At 40.2% G+C, this 17,045-nt stretch overlaps 2 protein-coding genes across 3 annotated transcripts in view; one reads left to right on the forward strand and one right to left on the reverse strand.

Moving 5' to 3' along the window:
- The window catches only part of LOC105464605 (oocyte secreted protein 1), a 98,060-nt gene that overhangs the window by 47,401 nt on the left and 33,614 nt on the right, over positions 1 to 17,045 (reverse strand). The gene's annotated exons all lie outside the window — the stretch shown is intronic.
- On the forward strand, positions 1,912 to 15,952 carry LOC105464606 (transcobalamin 1). The gene is made up of 9 exons (XM_011712625.2): positions 1,912 to 2,037; positions 4,331 to 4,513; positions 5,704 to 5,844; positions 6,747 to 6,902; positions 9,207 to 9,397; positions 12,405 to 12,594; positions 13,618 to 13,801; positions 15,113 to 15,231; positions 15,720 to 15,952. The coding sequence occupies exons 1-9, from the start codon at positions 1,959 to 1,961 to the stop codon at positions 15,779 to 15,781; spliced, it is 1,305 nt and encodes a 434-aa protein (XP_011710927.2). The 5' UTR covers positions 1,912 to 1,958; the 3' UTR covers positions 15,782 to 15,952.

A 17,045-nucleotide genomic window follows, 5' to 3' on the forward strand; every position in this document is an offset into this window, starting at 1 on the left:
CATTTTGGGAGGCCGAGACGGGCAGATCACAAGGTCAGGAGATCGAGACCATCCTGGCTAACCCGGTGAAACCCCGTCTCTACTAAAAAATACAAAAAACTAGCCGGGCGCGGTGGCGGGCGCCTGTAGTCCCAGCTACTGGGGAGGCTGAGGCAGGAGAATGGCGTAAACCCGGGAGGCAGAGCTTGCAGTGAGCTGAGATCCGGCCACTGCACTCCAGCCTGGGCGACAGAGCAAGACTCCGTCTCAAAAAAAAAAAAAAAAAAGAAAATTAACCATCACAGAGGTACAATGCAAATAGTGGCTCATTAAGTCATGACGTCCTTAGCTAGGCTGACAGTATTCTCTAATAGTTCTCAGAACTGTGACAGGCAACACTTCTCACATGTAGCAACTGTCCCGGCAGGGAAGAAATTCACATTTGATGTATAGCTCTCTGGTTTTCCTCCTTGGTTAGGAAACTCGCAGGGAATCTATCTTAGGAGACAAATCATAGTTTGGAAACCACTATGCCAAAGATCGCCTCATGTGCTGGGTTCTCCAATACTGCCTGCTTCAGTTTCAGACTTACAACTTTTACTCCCGTTTTTTTATTTCAATTTTTGTGAGTACATAGTAGGTGTATACATTTATGGGGCACATGAAATGTTTTGATACAGGCATGCAATGCATAATAATCACATCATAGAAAAGGGGGTATCCATCCTCTCAAGCATTTATCCTTTATGTTACAAACAATCCAATTATACTATCAGTTATTTAAAATGTACAATTAAATTGTTATTGACTATAGTCACCCTGTTATGCTACCGATAGTAGAGCTCATTCATTCTTTCTAATATGTTGTACCCATTAACCCTCCCCACCTCCTTCCCACCACTACCCTTCCGAGCCCCCCATAACCATCTTTTTATTCTCTATCTCTATGAGTTCAATTGTTTTGATTTTTAGATCACACAAATAAGTAAGAATATGCAATCTTTGTCTTTCTGTGCCTGGCTTATTTCACTTAACATAATGATCTCCAGTTCCATCCATTTTGTCACAACTGACAGGATCTCATTCTTTTATATGGCTGAATATTACTCCACTGTGTATATGTAGGACATTTTCTGTATTCATTCATCTGTTGATGAACACTTAGGTTGCTTCCAAATCTTAGTTATTGTGAACAGTGCGGCAACAAACATGGGAGTGCAGATATCTGTTCAACATACTGGTCTTGTTTCTTTTGGGTATATAGCCAGCAGTGGGATTGCTGGATCATATGGTAGCTATGTTTCGTTTTCTGAGGAATCTCCAAACTGTTCTCCATAGTGATTGTACTAATTTACATTCCCACCAACAGTGTACAAGGCTTTGCTTTTCTCTACATCCTTGTCAGCATTTGTTATTGCCTGTCTTTTGAATAAAGCCATTTTTAACTGAGATGAGAGGATATCTCATTGTAGCTTTGATTTCCATTTCTCTGATGACCAGTGATGTTAAGCACCTTTTCAAGCACCTTTTCATATGCCTGCTTCCCATTTAGATGTCTTCTTTTCCTTCCATTTTTATATATTGTATGTGTTTGCATGATAAAATCTACTTTATCAGGAAACATAAAACATAAAGTGAAATGGAAAAAAAAAAAAAGGAAACATTACAGGAAACAGTCATTCACCTAATATATGTTCACTGGGCAGAAGGCAAATAATAGATGTGAACCCCGAAGGTTTAGGACAGGAAACAAAGGAAAGTTATTTCCTCATTCTCCCTAACCACACCCTTCAAGTCTTCTTCCTTATTTATTACATCACATGGACAAATACACTTGACCACACCTCCTGACATTGCTTAATATTTGCTTGAGTGAAAAGAGGCTAAGGCAACCTGAAGGAGGAGCTCTCATTACCTTCTGCCCATCACTTAATAAATAGCCAGTCAATTCCTCAACATTCTGTTACACTGTTGGAGAGATGAGACAGTCACACCAGCTGCCCCTAGTGGGGCTCTTATTGTTTTCTCTTATTCCAAGTCAACTATGTGAGATCTGTGGTGAGTACACTTTGAGCTAAAATTACTCCGGAGTGATAGTCTACTGAATACTCTTGACAAGAGACTCTATGTAGAGTTACCTGAGAAAAGATCCCGTTCCAGTTTCATATGTGGTTGGACTCCATGAATGATGAAAAGGCAGGAGATGGTGAGGAAAGTCTCACAATGCATTTTGTTGTAAGAGGAATTATAGATTGTGTGTTCATTTGCCTAACTGCTCTTTCTATGCTCAGATCCTCTGTAGCACAGCATCCCTACCAACCAACTCTCTATTCATGTGAATTTCCAATGACAAAAAATTTATGCTCCCAGAAACTTTTCTAGATCATGGAAAGTTATCTTTTGGTTTTGATATGCGATTTTTTTTTCCTGAAATTTGACACAAGATTTTTGGGTTAGCCCCCTTGTAACTACACAGAAAAAAAAAAAAATCTCTTTCAAATAGTGATGACTGCTATCTTGTCATGAGTTAATTTAGATGTTCCAAGTTGCATGTCCACCTCCCTTCAACTCTTTCCGAGGACACATGGGATAAAGTTCCATCATCTCTTGCATGGGTGTTAGCCCCAGAGATTGTGTGGTTCTGTAAAAGAACATTAAAGTAAGAGAAAGGAAAACTAAATTCAAGCTCAGTTTGATCCCTTAGTCATTGAATGACCCAACGTTTCTGAATTTCTTTAGCTTCATTCATAAAAAAAGGATAATGAGGGGAGACGCTTGAAGCAAATTATCTCCTGAAGTCTGGTGCAGTTCTCAGGTGCATGACTTCTCTTTTCTGAGACTTTACTCTGAAATTAAGCTTCAAACCAGTCCAAAGATGACTAGGTAGTACTATCTGTGCTCTCTAATCAGTAAGAAAATACCACAGAAGACAGGTTTGTATACATACAGGCTAAAGCATAGACTCTTCTGACTTTAATTTTTCTTCTTGACCTGACATTTCCCTTGTTGGATCCTAAGAATAGGGGATGGCTATGTAGGTTTTGGCTTTCTATTCATTTTAAATAATAATAATAATTAAATTGATCTTTGAGAGTCAAGGAAGCTGATTTGAGTTGTTGACCAGGAACTGAAAAGTCTGTTTCAGGGCCAGAAAATCTGCTGAGCTGGATGCTTCCACAAAATCTCAGAGAATTGACTCACAATTGTTCCATTGCGTCTGCAACAAACCATGGCCTTTCTACAATCACTCTATTCAGATCTTCTTGACTCTTTCTTTTAAAGCAAAGAAAACTGGGCAAGGGAAATTACATTTCCTTGATTCTCAAGTATAGTGATAAAAACTCCAGTTATGCTGGAAAAAATAGTATGTGCAGCATTTTACAGTTTATTCGGCGGTTTCTTGTCCAATATCTATAAGGTAAGTGTTAATAGCCACAATGTTTAAATGAGAAAACTAAGGGTAACACGAGTTCCATAACTTATTATCCACAGTCATAAGTTAAGGAGCACAGAATGTGGCCAAAATCTGAATCTAAAGCTCATGTTCTTTTCACTCTCCCACTAATCTATTAGGTAATCCGGAGGTGTGTAGGATTTGGGGCTACTCCTCAAGATTATGGAAAAATATATTGAGAAAGTGTCCTGTGTTTTAAATAGTAACTCTTTTTATTCTCCTCTATTTCCTTGGGAGCTCTGGATTCTCCCACTTCCACAGTATAATGTGACTTCCCTCCATCTCTGGAATTGAGGCATGTTGTAGGCTAAAACTGGAGAGTTTTTCACAACCTGTATAATGTTGAATAATGACCTCGATGCCCAGCCAGCTGGGCAATCAGACAATAAAGTTTTGGGGTCAATCATCAGTATAACATAGAATTTTTACCTGCATTTTCTCAGCATTAACCCAATTGATTTAGAAGATGGAGAAGGAAAGAACTGAATCCAGGAAGTAGAAAGTCCTGCTTACTGGGAGTCAGAAGACATGTAATCTAGTTTCAGCTCAGCCTCCAGTTATGGAAGTTTCTTTAAGGAGACTCTCTCTAAGTTTCATATACAAAATTAGGGAATGATGCTAAATTTCCCAGGCAGGAGTCTGCGAGTACACAATGATAACTCTGCACCAGTTGTTAAAATATGAAAACATTTTCATGCTGGTTGTTAAAGGAGTAATGTCTGGCATGGGGGTAGGTTCAAGACCCACCTTTGTATTATTCCACCAACACAGTCAGCAGCCACTGGATTGGTCTAGGTCTGTGCCATACCTGTTACTAAATATTTTTATATAACCCCTGCTCCAAGTCTTACTATATTCTGACTGTGTGTTTCTTATTTCCTTCCTTCTCTGCCACAGAGGTAAGTGAAGAAAACTACATCCGCCTAAAACCTTTGTTGAATACAATGAACCAGTCAGAGTATACCAGGGGAACCAGCTCCTCTGTCAATGTTCTGTTGTCCCTCCAACTTGTTGGAATACAGAACCAAAACCTGAAGCAAAAGCTGATCCAACAAATCAAATACACTGTGAAAAGGAGACGTAAGTTGCTGTATTCTCTGGAAGATTTAGAAAAACTTTACCTATTTAAAGATTATCTGCTACTAATCCTAAAAATCATGCATCCAAAATATCCCTGCTATATCCATTCTAATGGTACCAAACTTGAGGTAACAGAAACATGCCCAAAATACAATCCCACACCATTCACCCTAGAGCTAGGTCTTGCTTCTTTTGGTCTTAAAAATCATTTTTCTTCAAGAAGCCACAAACAAAAGCTATGGATTCTTACCCATTAATGCTGTTATATAAGTTAGCTTAGTTCACAACCACATGAGAATACAGATCATAACTAAGAAAGCTGGTGATGGAGAGGCAACCATGGAACAATCCAGATTTGGACTAGGTGTGGGTTGGGCTTGAACCCATCATGTTAATACTGAGCCTCAGTTTTCCAATTAGTATAAGGGGAAATGAAGCCACTCTTACCTACCTCATAATATTATTATAAGAATTATGAGAAGCCTGAGAGTTTTGATACTCTATAAGACAGAACATAAAAAGTCAAGTATTACTATCCTAGCAAGCTGGTACCACAAAGAGAAAGAAAAAAAAAACCCAAGATCTTGTTGTTTATCTATTTTTCCTCTTTTTTCACTTTCATAAGGATTGCATAATTCCAAAACAATTCTGTGATTTTATGGAAAAGACCAAGATTTAGTTTGTATTTATATAATACTGCTCTAAAAGGCTCTGCTTTGAGGATAAAGAACAGAGGAATCAAATATTCGTACAGGAATGTATCACATAATGGTGAACATATATGATGGTGGTCCCATAAGATTTTAATACTCTATTTTTATTGTACCTTTTCTGTGCTCAGATATGTTTAGATACACAAATACTATTGGGCTACAGTTGCCTATAGTATTCAGGACAGTAACATGCTGTACTGGTTTTTAGCCTGAGAGCAACAAGCTGTACCCTATAGCCTAGGTGTGTAGTCCACTATACCATCAAGGTTTGTGTAAGTACACCCTATGATGTTTGCACAGTAATAAAATCACTTAACAACCAGTTTCTCAGAATTTATCCCTATCATTAAGTGACACAAGACTGTATAGAGCGCAACAGAAGAAAGAAGTGATAGGCAATATAAGTCTCAAGGAAATCAGGAGGCCCAAAAAATCACAAGCATGTACCTTGTTAAGCTTGAATACTTTTCTTTTCAGTGTCACAGGTAAGCTCAGGAGAGCTTGCCTTGATTATATTGGCTTTGGGAGCATGTCGTAACCCTGACGAAAAATTAATATATAATTACCACCTGATTGACAAGCTAGAAAATAAATTCCAAGCAGAAATTGAAAATATGGGTAAGAATCAAATATTTAGAGACCCTAGACAACATTGTCTTCTCCTCTGCTGATTCAGAACTATATGAAGTTTACCTCCACTCTTTCCTTCTCCTCTTCATCCTGTTCATCTCACGATGTCTTTGCAGGGCACTTCCCTTTTTCCCTTTCAGTATGCATCTTGAATTTTCTTTTTAAATATGTTCAGCTGAGCATTGACCCTATGTCAAGTACTACTTTACATATGATGGCAGACACACACACACACACACACACACACACACACACACACACACACACGACACCGTTCGCTAATCTTCCAGGAGCTTGGCTTTAAGTCAAATGATGAAATACACCAGAAATAACTGAACAACACAGGACAAAGTGTCATAAGTACCAAAATACAGAATGCTAGTGTATGAGCTAAAGGCGGCCAGAGTACATTATTACTGGGAAAAATCAACCGCTCATGGTGGCCACTAGTGAGGTGCACTGTTTTATTTCAATTCCTACCCAACATTTATTCTAGTTTTCATTAAGTCCATCTTCCTTTGAGATGGCCTCCAACCTAGGTTTCTACTTACAGTTTCAACACCTTACTATGGAAAACGCAAGAGGCTTGGAGGTAGAAAACCTGTATTCTGGCCCTAGCTCTGTAACCACCTGAATATCTAGATAGCATCTTAATCTCTTTAAGGCTATGTCCCCTCAGTAATAAAATGAAAGAAATTGAGTGGCATTTAGTGGCCCTTAAAAGCCTTTACATTTCTCAGGTTTTCTGATTCTATGAGTGACCTCCCCCTTCTATTACCCACCTTTCCTTAAATGTAAAGAAATTGAAATAGAGTAAGTAGGAATAGATGGAAAATGCATACTCCATTACCACTTCCATGATTAAGGGAGGTATTTCTTCTCTTTTCTAGAAGCACACAATGGCAATCCCCTGACTAACTACTACCAGCTTAGCCTGGACGTTTTGGCCTTGTGTCTGTTCAATGGGACCTACTCAACCACCAAAGTTGTCAACTACTTCACTCCTGAAAATAAAAACTATTATTTTGGTAGCCAGTTCTCAGTAGGTGAGTTTACTAAGCCCAATTCCCTTGGTACAGAGGACATGGTCACCAGTAGGTCTTGCCCTTTGAGTTCTTCTACCAGTAAGTACTTGAATTTTATTTTCTACCCTCTTTGCTCCAGTCCTCTCAAAAGGGAATTTTCTTTTTGAGAAGAATGGATGATGGATGGCATTTAAGCCTCTTTCTAGATTTGTGGTATACTAGAAATACCCGGTTCCTGCTCCAGCTCTTCTTTGAGTTATATAAACAACGAATGTTAACTCTTGATCTTAATTTTTCCATCTGGAAAATGAGGATAAAGCATGAGTATATTCACAAGAAATATTTTAGAAAGGGTAAGTTTTAGAAAAGGGAAATGCAATGGAATTCGTTTAACTTAACACCGTCTCTTTCTCTAGTTTATTGGGACAATTTGGATACCTCGATAGTCTTGAACAATACTACCTCTCCAGTGACAAAGTCCAATATTATAATCAATAGGTTATATATTCACCTTGGGAAATGAACCAGAAATTTCCCACTGTGTCAGCCTTAACATCCAAAAAGAAGTCTTTAGACAGTTAGTATAGGTGCTTAGCCTCTATGGATCCAGATATACAAGTTCATCTTTCTCCAAATTCAAAGTTCAAATTTAAGTTCAAAGCAAATCACCATTTTAGTATTTCTGGATAGTAAGGAGAATGTGAGATTTCTCAGACTTCTTTTCCCATGAGAGAGGAAAGGTCCCATGCTAAAGAACACAGGAGAGACCAAGTATCAAGCCAGAAAACGAGTCCTTATCTTTCCTTCTTCCAATCTCTGGCCTCATCCTCTTTTGTAAAGAGGTTTGCTGGGCAACAACTCTGTTAAGTACTATTTTCTAATCAGTCTAATGAAACCCTTGAGAGGCTTACAAAGATGTAGTTTATTTGATGCATTGTCCTAGGTTTTCTCAATCCCTCAGCCAACATGGCTAAAAGATTAGAGAAAGATAGAAAAGATGGGAGCAACCAAGATATAAAAGTGAAATACTGTCCATGTGTATGCACCTACATCCATAGGTGTTTTATGACCAAGGTATGTGTAATGAGAAAAATGTGTATTTAAAAAAAAAAAAAAAAAGGGCAGGGCATGGTGGCTCACGCCTTTTATCCCAGCACTTTGGGAGGCCGAGGCGGGCAGATCATCTGAGGTCAGGAGTTCAAGACCAGCCTCACCAACATGGCGAAACACCATCTCTACTAAAAATACAAAATTAGCTGAGTGTGGTGGCTCACTCCTGTAATCCCAGCTACTCAGGAGGCTGAAGCAGGAGAATCACTTGAGCCCAGGAGGCAGAGTTTACAGTGAGATTGGAGCACCGCACTCCAGCCTGGGTGGCAAAACCGAGACTCCATCCCAAAAAATAAAAATAAAAAACACTCTAGACAGCAGCAAGAGAGCTTTAGAGATCTGTGCTACATCCCACCCCTAAACTGTTTTTAAGCTAATTTCCTGGCTGTTTACCTGCTATGTGTGTGTGATGGGTCTCTTTTCCTTGGCAAGTTCTTAGATACTTTCTAGGATGTTTGGATTCTTAGACATGCCTGTTCCTCAGTTGGGCTCCACGACCTGGACTTCAAAGTTCAGGCAGCAGACATATCTTTTCTGGGCCCTTCCCTGTTTCTCTTTCAGTATGCATCTTGAATTTTCTTTTTAAATGTGTTCAGCTGAGCATTGACCCTATGTCAAGTACTACTTTACATATGATGGCAGACACACACACACACACACACACACACATACACACACACAAGACACCGTTCTCTAATCCTCCAGGAGCTTGACAAATGATGAATCTCTAATCCTCCAGGAGCTTGACAAATGATGAAGTCAAATGATGAATTACACCAGAAATAGCTGAACAACGCAGGACACAGTGTCATAAGTACCAAAATATACAATGCTCGTATATGAGCTAAAGGTGGCAGAGTACATTATCACTGGGAAAAATAAACTGGCCATCGTGGCCACTAGTGAGGTGCATCTCCCTTAAGTAACCTGGTGGGAGGCCCATCGCACTACAGTATGAGGCATGAACTATGGAGTAAATGGCAACTGAACATTGGGAAGAAACCTTTAAATAATTTGACTGGTTAGTGCTGGAGAGATGATTGCTGCATCTTGAAATCTTTCTTCACCAATTAGCATGACCAACCACACCAGTTTTTCTAGATCTGTTTTTCTTTCAGCACTGAAACTCTCACATCCCAGGAAACCTCTTAGTCCAGGACAAACGACAAACTGAGATGGCTGGTCCCCTATCGACAATGTTTTGTTTCCTGACAGATACTGGTGCAATGGCTGTCCTGGCTCTGACCTGTGTGAAGAGGAGTCTAATAAATGGGCAGGTCAAAACAGATGAAAGCAATTTAAAGAACATCAGTATTTATATAAAGTCACTGGTAGAAAAGATTCTGTCTGAGAAAAAAGAAAATGGTCTAATTGGAAACACATTTAGCACAGGAGAAGCCATGCAGGTAAGTCAGAGGGTAAAACAGGAGGCAGAGAAGGGAGTCTTCTCTGGAAGAAAGCAGTATCTTATTTTTTATTTTTTATTTTTTTGAGATGGAGTTTTGCCTTTGTTGCCCAAGCTGGAGTGCAATGGTGCAATCTCGGCTCACTGCAACCTCTGCCTCCCAAATTCAAGCGATTCTCCTGTCTCAGCCTCCTGAGTAGCTGGGATTACAGGCCCCCTCCACTACACCCAGCTAATTTTTTTCTATTTTTAGTAGAGACAGGGTTTCATCATGCTGGCCGAGCTGGTCTCGAACTCCTGACCTCAGGTGATCCACCCGTCTTGGCCTCCCAAAGTGCTGGGATTACAGGTGTGAGCCACCGCACCTGGCCAGTATATTTTTCCTTTCTTATTGGCCTCCTAAGACCTTACTATCTATTCCGCGGTTCCTATACTAACTTTGATTTTGCTCATATGATTCCCTTCCCCTGCCTGACGTACTCTTCTCACCTTCAGCTTTCCTTCCCCATAACCAATGCTTCCAGGAAGCTTTTCCTAACTACAATTTCTCTAAGAAACTCTAGAATCTACTACAATCTACTTTGTTGTTCTATCACACATGGTTGTACACTTTCACACACACAGTAGTCCCCCCTTACCCACAGTTTCACTTTCCACAGCTTCAGTTACCCAAGGTCAACCGAGGCCTGAAAATATTAAATGGAAAATTTCAGGAATAAACAATGCACAAGTTTTAAATGGTGCACAATTCTGAGTAGTGTGATAAAATCTTGCACCTTCCCGCTCTGTTCCACCCAGGAAGTGACTTATCCCTTTGTCTATGCACGTTAATCACTTAGTAGCTGGTTATCAGTCAACTGTCCCAACATTGAAGTGCGTGCGTTCAAGTAACCCTTATGTACTTATTAATATACTACAGCAATGGTGCTGTAGTATATTATCATAATTGTTCTGTGTGATTATTGTTGTTGTAAATCTCTTACTGTGCCTAATTTATAAATTGAAGTTTATTAGAAGTGTGGATGTATAAAAAAAAAACGTAGTATATTTAAGGCTCAGTGCTATCCATGGTTTCAGGAATCCACCGTAGGTCTTGGAAAGTAACCCCCCTGATAAGAGGGAATTACTTCATTACCTTCATTTCCTAAACTAGGAGCATGAGTCACAGTAACTGTGTCAGTAAACTACCTAATCTCACAAAACCAGAAAGTGGTACAGATTGGGATGGGACCCGGGCCATTGTTCTCAAAACTCACACTCAGCACCTACACTGTCATGCATACTGTCCTTGAGATCTGAGACTTTATTCCTGCATTCATTGAGCCATTGATTTACAAACTCTAAGGGGAAGATATAAGAAGTGATCAAGGAAGGTTTACAGAAAAAAAAAAAAACACTTTACTGCATCATCAGTATGAATAGATATTTTCCAGGCTGACTCAGGGCTAGAGGACTTTCAAGGGAGAGACAAAGACAGTGAGGAGAAAGACCCAAAAGCACAAAAGAATATTAGACATTTTAAGGTCAAGGTGTTCAGCATGACCAGCACAGAGTCCGTGAGAAACATAACAGGAGGCTGGAGGTGTAAGCACGGGTCCAAGCATAAGGTTATCTGTATTGTTGTTACTATTTAAGTTGTTGATTGCCTTGCTAAGTTTGAACTGAATATAAACTGCTTTCCCATTTTGGCTGCACATTCGAATCACCTGAAGGAGCTCTTAGGCAACACTAATACCCAGGCCCACACCAGACACAGTTACTGACACAGAAATTTAGAGGTGGAGCCTGCGCCTTGTTCTGGCTTAAAAGCCCTACAGGTGATACAAATTCACAGTAGGATCAAGAGCTACTTGCCTACAAGATATTGCTGGGTATTTTTAAATATTAATAACATTTAATTTGTTGTTATGTATGTTAATAACATTTATTGATGTGTCTTAAGAGGAAATGTGCTATGACCGGTTTTTCTTTTTTCTTAATATCCCACAAATTCTTGTGGACCACTTGGTGAGCTTAAGAACCTCCAAGAAACGATGAAAACAGGAACAGTCCATCCCTGGGAAACTACAGAGCAGCATGTTCAAGTCCGACCCACTTTAATTCCTGTCTTGCTCACCCCAATGTCCTCCTAACTTTTACTACCTCACAATTCTGCCCCTTCAATCGAGCTTACATTCTGCTGCCAGGAGAGTTTCTGTTTAATGAACTATTAGACTCCCCATTGTCAATCAAATAATGTCAGACACCTCCTCATTGTTGTCAATCAAATGAGGTCAGACATCTCACCATAAAATTCAAGCGTCTACTAGTCTAGTCCAACTTCCTTCTCCAGCCTATTCTTCCACAGTTGCCTCCAATGTTCCTCATACACCAGTTCTCCTAAACCAGGAGGAATCCCCTGAGGAACTTTGCTAAAATGCAGATACTCTCATCACTGCCCCGTCATGTCCTGGCCATTCCTACCTAACACCTTTGTTCATGTTTGAGTGCAGAGCTCCTCACCTCATCTCAGAAGCCAAACTTCTATCCTACTCTCCAAGGCCTAACTCAAATACCACCTTCTCCAGGAAGCTTTTTTTTAGCTTCATTAAAAGTTTGTGAGCTCCTCTCCTCTTTAGAAAGACGCATCCCACTAGAGGCATCCCTTAGGGCATTCCTCTGGCATCTCCTTTTACAATAGTTTGTTAATATTTATTGAGTGTCTCCTATGTGACAGGTATTTCCCAGCACTGGGATATAGAAATGAATGTGGCAAAGTCTGCTTTCATTGGAACTATTATAGCTTGGGTTATTAAGCAGTTCCAACCTCCCTGCCCAAACAGGTTTGTAAGCTTCTGGATAACAAGAAAGATATCTGAGTTATCTGAGGTGCTTCCTAGGTAGTCAATGTTCAATTAATACTGAGTTAGTTATCAAGAGGCTTCCCCTTACTTAAAGTGTCTCATATTCTCATATTCTCTGTCTCTCTTTATCTCTCGTCCCCCCCCCCCGCCCCCCTGCCTCATTAGGCCCTCTTTGTATCATCAGACTATTATCATGAAAATGACTGGAATTGCCAACAAACTCTGAATACAGTGCTCACAGAAATTTCTCAAGGAGCATTCAGTACTCCAACTGCTGCAGCCCAGGTCTTACCTGCCCTGATGGGAAAGACCTTCTTGGATGTTAACAAAAACTCTTCTTGCGTCTCTGCTGCAGGTAAAAGCATTAAAGAGCAGACTGTTCTGCTTTTCACCATAGCACCCAAAGCATGTGAGATTCAGGTGTCCTTTGAAACCAAAAATGACCAGATAAACCTCTAAAACAAAACAGTTGCCAGAGAGAATTCAGTTTTCATCACGTTATCAGGGATTACAGCCACCTGAGGATCTGTTCTTAACTGAGTGCTAGATGTCCTTCTTAGTTCAAACATAACAAGGCAGACCTGATTCAATAATGTCTATCTTCAAAGGCATATTTTCTGACTGTTGGATATAGAAGGATCTAAGCACCATTCTCATCCTAAATAAAGTACAGAGGATTGGTACCGTGCTCTGACTTTGCGCAGTGAGTGATGCCTCAGGGAGATGAGACATCTGTGTGGAAGGGATATGCCCGTATTTGAAAATTATAGCATACGTTACTTATTCAAATGACTTTGCAACCAGGTAGAAAGAAAGGAGACATTTCCTTACATCTCTGTCTGTTCCTGGTTCAGCCACTTACAGGTTTAGGAAACTTGGACAAAATGTTTAACCTCTAAGCTTCAGTTTTCTAATGTAAAAGTTGGAAACTAGGACAGTATCTAACATAGGTTTTTGTAAAGATTGAATGAGACAATCCATATAAAATGATTAGTGCAGTGCCTGGCACTTCATGTGTTTTCAATAAATGTTAAGCAATAAAAAGGAGAAAAGACAAGCATGATTGTATGCTGTACCAAGGCAAAAAAAGAAAAAAATCAGGTTCCTCTGTGAGAAATAGAAGTTAGAACAACTGAACTGCTTAAACAGCTGGGAGTTGAGCCAAGTGCCAACATTCACAAGCTGGTGAGTTTTGGTCTTAGTTTCTGCTTTAGTTATACAAGAAATTTGCCCCTTGACTGATGATAATTGCTCCTTATAGTAAATCCATGTCTGCATAAAGGCAAGGAGTCCTTGGATAGGGGTTGAGGAGGTCTGCAAACTCTAATATCATTTTTAGTTTTCCGAATATTGCTCTGGGCTTTTCTGTCTCTGCCAGGTAACTTCAGCAACTCCACTCACGAGCCTGTAACTGTGACAACTCCTGGCTCACAATCATCTATCTCTGTCAATTACTCTGTGACAATCAATGAAACATATTCCGCCAATGTCACTGTGCCAAACGGTTCTGTCTTCCTCGATGTGATGGAGAAAGCTCAGAAAATGAATGATACTATATTTGGGTAGGTCTGTACCTAACCTAAGGTTAAGGTGTTTGCTGTCATTTCTAAAGATGCAGTAAGAATACATTTGCACCTAAATACAAAGTATATTTAAGATGCTTCTGGGTCAGTAGCTTTGCTGTCCATCTGCATCCCACAGCAGGATTTTAAAATAGGAGGAGAGATATTTCATCTTCTTTCACATAATAGGTAGTAAATTAATGTTTACTTAATAGATTAATGAATCTTACAGCTCTCTCTTATTTCAATAAAATTCTTTCAGTAAATGCAACTTCTAAAGTCAAACATCTGAGATCTAGAACCGTGGTTCTTACTCTTTTTGAATCACTGACCCCTTTGAAAATCAGGTGAAAGTAATGAATGTTCATCCCAGAAAAAAATGAACATACACACAAAAATTGGCATTTGTTTACTTATTTATTTTACAGACGGCATTTTACTACGTTGCCCAGGCTGGTCTTGAATTCCTGGGCTCAAGAGATCTGCCCACCTCAGCCTCCCAAAGTGCTGGGGTTACAGGCATGAGCCACTGCCAAACTTAGCATTTAAACTGGGAGTTTCACGGATGCCCTGAAGCTTCCCCCTGCCCTCGCTTTCAGAAAATCCATAGATCCCTAAACTAAAGTTATTGGTCAAGGAGGTCAAGTAATGGCTCTGCCTCTGAAAAGTATGATTTATTTGGCTCCTTAACTCTAGTTGACAGTTATTTATCATATTTAACAACATAGCGTAGGATGCTATAAAGAAAATCAGAATAATAATATAATATATATTATAAAAGCTACCCTCATGGGCTTTAAGGGAGGTAGAAAAATGACTACGGAATATAAAACAGATATTGACCATGTCACTTTTTAATAAACACAACATGAAATATCAAATTATCCTTTCCTGTTCCTCTTTTCTAAGGGAATACCCACTAACTTATGGTGCCTCTAGCACATGAGGATAACATGTTCTTCTACTGAATCAGTATCTTCAGCAGTTACTATCTTGGGGTGGAAGGTTGAAGCTGTTATCTGAAAAGTATCTACCATGGCAGGTTGGGGGGAGCAGAAACCAAGAGCATCATTTCTCTCATTTAGCATGGAGTGTCTGCATTAGAATCAGCTGGAGTGTTTATAAAGCATGCAGATTCCTGACCCCCAGCTCATATCTAAAAATAAAAGTATCTATGGATAGGGCCAGGAAATCTGCATTTTTTGTAATGTCATCAAGTGATTCTCAAGTACATTAAAGTTTGAGAAATGCCTATTGTGGGTTTCCTTTGACAATTCTAAGTTCCAGTAACCTATTGGATGTCACCCACAGTTTCACAATGGAGGAGAGCTCATGGGGGCCCTACATCACCTCTGTTCAGGGCCTATGGGCCAGTAATAATGACAGAACCTACTGGGAACTTCTGAGTGGAGGCATACCACTGAGCCAAGGTAAGGGAGAGACAAGCCAAACAGACCCATGCTAAAAATGCCCAAATGAGGCCGGGCGCGGTGGCTCAAGCCTGTAATCCCAGCACTTTGGGAGGCCGAGACGGGCGGATCACGAGGTCAGGAGATCGAGACCATCCTGGCTAACACGGTGAAACCCCGTCTCTACTAAAAAATACAAAAAAAAAAAACTTAGCCGGGCGAGGTGGTGGGCGCCTGTAGTCCCAGCTACTCGGGAGGCTGAGGCAGGAGAATGGCGTAAACCCGGGAGGCGGAGCTTGCAGTGAGCTGAGATCCAGCCACTGCACTCCAGCCTGGGCGACAGAGCCAGACTCTGTCTCAAAAACAAACAAACAAACAAAATGCCCAAATGGAGAGGGGTGTGAGCCTTTGTGGGGATTGGGCCAAGGGCTTAGTAGAGATGACATCCATTATTTGGTGATTTAGTGGTCGAATCATTTGACCCAGTTCTCGGCCTTCTTCCTTTTCAGGAGTTGGTAGTTACGTTGTCCATGATGGAGAAAACTTGGAGGTTCGTTGGAGCAAATACTAATAAGCCCAAACTTTCTTCAGCTGCATAAAATCCATTTGCAGTGGAGTTCCATGCCGATTGTCCTTACGCCTTCTTCATTTATCCCAGTACGAATAGGAGAGTTAACCTCCCCTTCTCTCTCTACACGTTCAATAAAAATTGTTCAAAATTAACAACCATACAAAAAGAGCATGTTCTAATTAGTTCATTCTGAAAGGATTTTAAAATTTGTTAGAGGAAAGTCCACCTAAAGAAGAACTGAAGTGAAAAGAAATGAGACCACATGTCTAATAAATGGGGTTCTACTCAAGGTTCTACTAACTATCTAAGTGGCATTGGGCAACTGGGTAAAATGGGGATGAGGTTCTAGGTCTAATGTTGCAGCACAACCAATGAGATCAAGCATAAAGGCTGTGAGAGACTGAGCTCTTTGAGGCCCAGATGCTAGAGAAGAACCCATTGGTCACACTGACTTCATACAGGCAGTGGGTAGAAAAACCATGTTGCTCAGAGGAAAGGGGGAAAAGTGAGGCATATACGTAAAATGTCCACTCGTAGTTTGAGAAACAGTCTCATCCCCTGCCTCCAGCTGTCTCCCTTGGATCCCACTTGTTCTTCTTTTACGTTTGTTTTCCCTTTATTTCCCCATAAAATCACCCCAATATTCATATCATCAAAATACACATGCAAAAAAGTCACTTCCAATGTTCATTTCCACAGAATTCACTTTTTTCCTTTTTTTATTTTTCTAATCAATTTTTGTCATGCTAAGAAGTCACATCTTAAAGGAAAAAAGCTGAATCGTATCAAGGCAGCACGAGCTTGTACTTATACTGAGTACTGGGGCTACATGCAGTACAGTCAGAAACCAGAAGGACATTTCAGATACCAAAGGGCAAAAGGTACTTTATGTAAAGTGTAAAGTAACCCATTTAAAGTAATTTCCTGCAAATAAAAACCACAATGAGACACCATGCCACACCAGTCACAATGGTTACTATTAAAAAGTCAGAAAATGCAGACTGGATTAAGAAAACGTGGCACATATACACCATGGAATACTATGCAGCCATAAAAAAGGATGAGTTTGTGTCCTTTGCAGGGACATGGATGCAGCTGGAAACCATCATTCTCAGCAAACTATCGCAAGAACAGAAAACCAAATACCGCATGTTCTCACTCATAGGTGGGAATTGAACAATGAGAACACTTGGACACAGGAAGGGGAGCATCACACACCGGGTCCTATTGTGGGGAGGGGGGAGGGGGGAGGGATAGCATTAGG

The sequence above is a fragment of the Macaca nemestrina genome, chromosome 12, assembly GCF_043159975.1.
Source record: "Macaca nemestrina isolate mMacNem1 chromosome 12, mMacNem.hap1, whole genome shotgun sequence".
NCBI classification, from domain to species: Eukaryota; Metazoa; Chordata; class Mammalia; order Primates; family Cercopithecidae; genus Macaca; species Macaca nemestrina.